The sequence below is a fragment of the Anopheles arabiensis genome, chromosome 2, assembly GCF_016920715.1.
Source record: "Anopheles arabiensis isolate DONGOLA chromosome 2, AaraD3, whole genome shotgun sequence".
Classification (NCBI taxonomy): domain Eukaryota; kingdom Metazoa; phylum Arthropoda; class Insecta; order Diptera; family Culicidae; genus Anopheles; species Anopheles arabiensis.
The window spans coordinates 18719528-18725191 of NC_053517.1; the positions used below are offsets into that span (position 1 = coordinate 18719528).

Here is a 5664-nt window from a genome sequence, read left to right on the forward strand (position 1 = left end):
ACGTGACCGGCAAACCTGGCAGCACCGAAAACACCAGCCTAGCTAAATAGCATCGAATCCAGAAGTTAGCTTTAGTCTTAGTTTAGTAGTTCGCAAATAAAGATCCCCAGTAATATTTTTTTAAAACTTACTCCGGGCTATCGTAAACATAATTATATGTTATTGTGTAAAAGGCACAAAAGGTCTAATATCAATCAGAGCTCCACTTTATTGTAATTAAAAATAGTAAACAATGAAAAATAGATAAATAATAAATAAAATATATAATAAATAAATAGGTATTTTGAGGTTTCATCCCGGCAAATGGCCAAATTTCAGTAGCTTTGAGATCTGTTAGGAGACATTCACGAACTCTTGTCTGATGATTATAGTATCGTTATTTCTCTCCGTGTTTCTAAGCATCGCACAAGCACATGCCCAACATAAAACCGCTTGTGTATTCTGCTCCCTGGAACACCTTTCTGTGGACTGTATCGCGAAAGACTATCGTGACCATGTTCACACTATCGCCGTAAAAAACAAAGTTATCTGAAACCGCGTTGAGGCACGCCAGCAGCAAGTACTTGCAACAAACCGCTTATCGCACCGGCTGGGTGACAAACACGGTCACCCGTTGAGTCAGAAGGGTGCGACAGGCTTTCCGATAACGCTACACGCAACCGAAAGCGATAGCACGCACACACACACACACACACCCTCGTTGGCGCGCTAGACCTAACATCAATCGTTTGGGGAGCCAGTTACCGCAAAAGAGAGTTTGCGCGATGGACGCCCTCGATGGTGTGCCACGATCCGTGCTCGGCTACCCGGTCAAGACGCGCACCCAAATAGTGGCCACCTTCCTGGTGCCGGTGATCTTCGAGCTGATGCTGTACATTGTGCTGACGACGGCGGACATACTGATCACGGTGGAGCACTTCCGCAACGGCGCTCCAACGTGGGCATGGTTCACGCTCACCCTTATCTGGCTCCCGGCCGTGGTGTGCTTCTGCTCCATCGTATCCACCCCGGAACGGTGGCCGGAACGCATTGGATTTGACGAGCGTACGGGTCGCTTCCTGTTCAACCAGGTCGCGATACTTGTGTTCTTTCCGCTCGCCGCTCTCTACCGGTAAGTCCCCCCCCCCCCTTCAGCGCAATGATTCACATCGTCAAACGCACTCATTCGCTCTCTCTCTCGCTCTCTCCCTTCAGCTTCAGCCGACGCATTTTCTGGAGCGTCGAAGCCCTGTTCCACGACAAAGGCTCCTACGGCCGTGCGCAAGCCGTCGCCAAGATAACGGAAACGTCTCCCTGCGAGCTGTACCACTTTCTGCAGGCGTTCCTGCAGGCCGCCCCCCAGATGATGCTGCAGCTGTACATCCTGCTGCGGGACGGCACGTTCCGCAACTACGACACGGTCACGGTGCAGGTGATCAGCGTCGTCTGCTCCTTCCTCACGATGGCCACCATCATTACCGGCTATCAGCGCTTCGAAAGCCAGAAGATCGTTGGCCGCTGCTATCCGTGGAGCACCGCCGAGCAGGCAACGCAACGTCGCAAGCAGCTGCTACGATCGACGAGCACGGCCGTGTCGGCACTTGCCACACCGTCGATAGCGCCCGAAGCGGATCCCATCGTGCCGAACATTATGCGCAACTTCTACTCGCGCTACGGCAGCGAAGGGGAGCGTGAATCGACGGCAAATGAGCGAGTGGCGGTGCCGACCGCCGAGCAAAGTCCCCGGAAAACGCTCAACGTCGGTGCGTTCAACTTCGATCGGCAGCAGTCGAAAGCGCACCAGGATCCGTACGTCAACTTTACGGACGATGATAAGCTGCAGGAGTTTAGCGGGCCGCCGGACACGGTCGATCGCGCTGGCTCAAAGTCCCGACCATCGGGGCGTAGCGTTAGCTTCAAGCTGCGGGACACGGCCGAGGAGCTGGAAGCGATGGACCATTATCTGCGCAGCGCGGAAGACGTCCGCGGGTACGCTACCGACGACAGTGACGACGAGTACCTCAAGCCGGACGGGTTCGATGCCGTACCGAAGCGGCCGGCCCCACCAACACCGGAAGCGGCGGCCGGTATGTTTCACCGCGTGTCCGTCTTCCGCCACATGCTGCTCTTCAATGCGGAAGCGTACATAAAGGAGAAGGTGCCCCGGCTGCCCGAGGGCATGTTTGACCATGCGAATCCCAAGGAAGGAAGCCGGAAGGCTCAAGGGACGGGCGATCAGACGGATGGAGATGCGATATCGCTACCCTCCCGGCGCCAAACGATCGTGGGGCTCGAGCAGGACGATGTGGTAGGCAAGGCGGTACTGTTTCTCGGCTGGGTAATGTTTCTGCTGATGCGCATGCTGGCCCTGTCCACGTTCTACGTGTTTTTCCCACTGTACTTCTGGATGCTTGTGGCCAACCACTATCTGCTGATGATCGCCTGCATCGTGTACGAGGTGCGACTGCACGAAAAGCTCGAGCGCTACTTCTTCTACCTGTTTCTCGCCTACATGTACGTGTTTTCGCTACTCGAGTTTAAGATACGGTTCGTGCACGTGCGCTGGTGGTACGTCGGGTACATTGGGCTGGTGCTGGCCGAAAATGTGGCCTCGCTGGTGCTGTGGTACAACTTGGGTGCGTTCGAGTCCTGGTGGTTTTACTTCCTGCACCACACGATCGTGGCGAGCGGGTCGTTGAGCGTGCTGTGCTTCCTGTTCTATTACGCGTTTCTGCGCCCCAAGGATAAGGTGTTGTTCGTCAATGAGGACTAGTGTTGGGGTTTGCTGAGTGAGCGTCCCAACGTGCAAAGGTTGCTCTCTAGGGTAAGCCAGTTTGTGTGTGTGTGTGTGTGTGTGATTTTAGTTCATTAGAGATATTTATTTAAACTGATGTATTAACTTTGCGATCTATTTCAACTATTTTTTTAGTGCTTTAATTTTTGTAACCCATTTTGATTACTAACGTAAGACGCCCAGCAATAAACAATTGTGTAGCAACGGTAGTAGAAAGGTGATCGCCACCGATAAGTGAGAGTGATAATAGCTTTCAGCGGTATCCTAAATGAAGCATTACCGGTGTAATTAAATTTTACTACAACCAAACGGCCGATCTTTCTCCGAACCATCCTGCCCCAGACCATGCCACGCTGCCAATCGAAAGATTAGCTAAAAATCAATTACACCTTGCAGCAAAAGTAAGACATAACCGTTTGCTGTGCCCAAAACTTGGCAGCCTCCGACCCTTTTGCGAAGCTTTGCCATTTAGAAGAGCCCAAAATTGGCATTCGGGTGACAACCATTTCGCTTGCCGCTTGCTGTCTCGTTCCCGTTCTTTTCCTATTTGGGGCCTTCAAAAAGCCCCTCCACCGAGCTCGAGCGCATAATCTCAAAAAGCCATAATCCTCCGTGCCATCGTGACTGGAATTTCATGCGTTTTGTTTCCGGGGTGTTTTGCCTGGCCCCGGTCTCCCACCCTGTGGGAGGGTATAACCTTGCAATGCCCCACTAAAAATTAACAACTTTCCAGATAATGCGCCACTGCGAAACGGAACAGAGCGCGTGCGGCCCAACCCAAAAACCGATCCGATCCGATTGACGGAAAAAACGACAGAGACTATTAATGTGATTTACTGTTACGGCTGATCGTGCCCGCCTATCGGAGCAGGGAGGGGGGGAGACAACTGCTGATGGAGCGAGAGGATTGCGGGATGGTCGTAATGTTTTAATCTATTAAATTGATTAGAGATAAATATTTTATGAACGCTTGAATCAACTTCAACCAATCATATCTTGCAAACGGGCCGGGGCTGTAGCCCGTGTGTTGTGCCGTTCCAGCACGCGATTCACAAAAGCATCGCCATCAACCCCCCCACCCCGAACGTGGGTGCTAATGGCGGCATTCACACATTCTCCATAATGTTGAGCCTTTCAAGGGGAAGTGATTTTCCGGAAAGAGTTTTAGCACCACCAGCAGCAGCAACGACAAGAACAAGGAAAATAAAACGCCAACATGTTCCGGGAATGAATGGCGTACCACTGCCACTGGTGGCTGATGGTAGTGTGAAGCATTGCACGCGGTAGGCAACTTTATGAATGGAGCTCACTTTTATTACACATCCACTGGGATGGGTGAGACGAAATGGGTAATCGGAAAATGCAACGATGGCAAGAACAAGGATGTTTGAAGCCCGTTGAATATCCGGAAGCGTATCATTTGTTCGCTAATGGTGCACGGCGAGTGGCAGGAAAATCTGTTAATCACACATTGCTGCTAAATTGCGTTGCTAGTTTAAGCTTAAACTGCATTCAATTACATTCGGCTTCTTTCATTACGATCATTGCGTTTCGTTACAATGTGAATCATAACCGATATGATGAATCTGTGACTAATTGGTTTACTGCGTAATTTCTTTTTGATCACAATTTTTCTTCTTATTATGCTTTTTCATCTCCATCTTATTCTTCTAACCTTACTCTTATTGTTCATTCTTACTAAACTTGCAATGTTTTCCATCATTATTGCCAACAACTTTCGGATGTTTACCGATTTTTATCGTTCTCCACCCATATTCTAACCTTTCTTTTTCTTCTTCTATGGCTCAACAACCGTTGTCGGTCAAGGCCTGCCTGTACCACTTGTGGGCTTGGCTTTCAGTGACTAATTTATTTCCCCCCATAGCAAGATAGACGGTCCATTTGGGGATTGAACCCATGACGGACATGTTTGTTATGTCGTACGAGTTAACGGCTGTACTATGAGACCGGTTTATTCTAACCTTTAGGGACCATTTAATCTTGGGACCGATTCTTAAAACAGGGTGTCCAGCAGTCAGTACATGTGACACGAGTTGAAACTGATGTAAAGCTTCTAAGGGATCCAAGGGAAACCCTATACTTACACCACAAAATAGTCACCAAACAGTCAGTCCATCGTCCAAGCATCCCACACGCGAGTCAAGCGTCACAAGCGTCGAAAAGCGAATTCACTCACACGCATTTCATCGCATTGAATTGATACACATTGCACTCGATTCACGTGTCTTAATGTAGTTATTTCACTGCATTTACTGCATACTTTCGATTCACCCATAAGTAAGTTCAAATTGCCAATTGCGATTCACTCGATTCACTAAAAGAAGGACTTAATAGTGAACCAATTTCAAAAATGTGGAACAGAAACAGGAACATCTGTAATAATCATATAGAGGAGACATTGACCTGAACTGATTAAAACATTTAAAAATTTCGTAATGTTTATAAGGTGTTATCCGTATAAACATTTCCCTCATTTTTCCGCAAAAGCGTTCGACACCATTGAAGTTACGGCCATCTTCGTAATTACGTACATCCGGGAAGATCAGTAGGAAGTTCTAGCCGAGCCAATCAAACTAATAATATGAAAAAATACGAATTATTCTACATCAAATCCAAGCATTGCTTATCACAACAAAGCTTAACAACAAGACGCTTCTAACGCCGCCACAATTGTTCACCGCTCGTTGCCAGCCGTGAGACTTCCACCAGCAAATGTCCATTAATAATGGGACCTACGAAATCAATAGGAATTCCAAACAAAACAATCAATTCCATAATCACACTCACCCAGCCCACCAACCGGGCGCTCGGTGCTTTCCACCGTCACCACCGCGCATCAGCAAACATCAGCAACATTTCTTCCGCAATAA

The 5664-nt window shown here is 48.9% G+C and overlaps 1 protein-coding gene across 2 annotated transcripts; it reads left to right on the forward strand.

Annotated features, from left to right (window-relative positions):
* The first annotated feature begins 614 nt into the window (after positions 1-614).
* Positions 615-4365, forward strand: LOC120896476. Of its 2 annotated transcripts, XR_005738429.1 has the most exons (3): positions 615-1111; positions 1195-2803; positions 2909-4365. XR_005738429.1 is itself a non-coding variant. In XM_040300634.1 (2 exons), the coding sequence occupies exons 1-2, from the start codon at positions 765-767 to the stop codon at positions 2750-2752; spliced, it is 1905 nt and encodes a 634-aa protein (XP_040156568.1). In that variant the 5' UTR covers positions 616-764; the 3' UTR covers positions 2753-4365. The 2 variants fall into 2 exon arrangements, 1 of the variants encoding a protein (XP_040156568.1); XM_040300634.1 differs by having other exon boundaries at positions 616-1111; positions 1195-4365.
* Positions 4366-5664: the final 1299 nt, after the last annotated feature.

Bases quoted from the DNA above. Each gene is read 5' to 3' on its own strand.
- LOC120896476 (XM_040300634.1), top strand. From the start codon at position 765: ATGGACGCCCTCGATGGTGTGCCACGATCCGTGCTCGGCTACCCGGTC. The intron at 1,112-1,194 runs GTAAGTCCCCCC...CTCTCCCTTCAG, and splicing joins CCGCTCGCCGCTCTCTACCG to CTTCAGCCGACGCATTTTCT.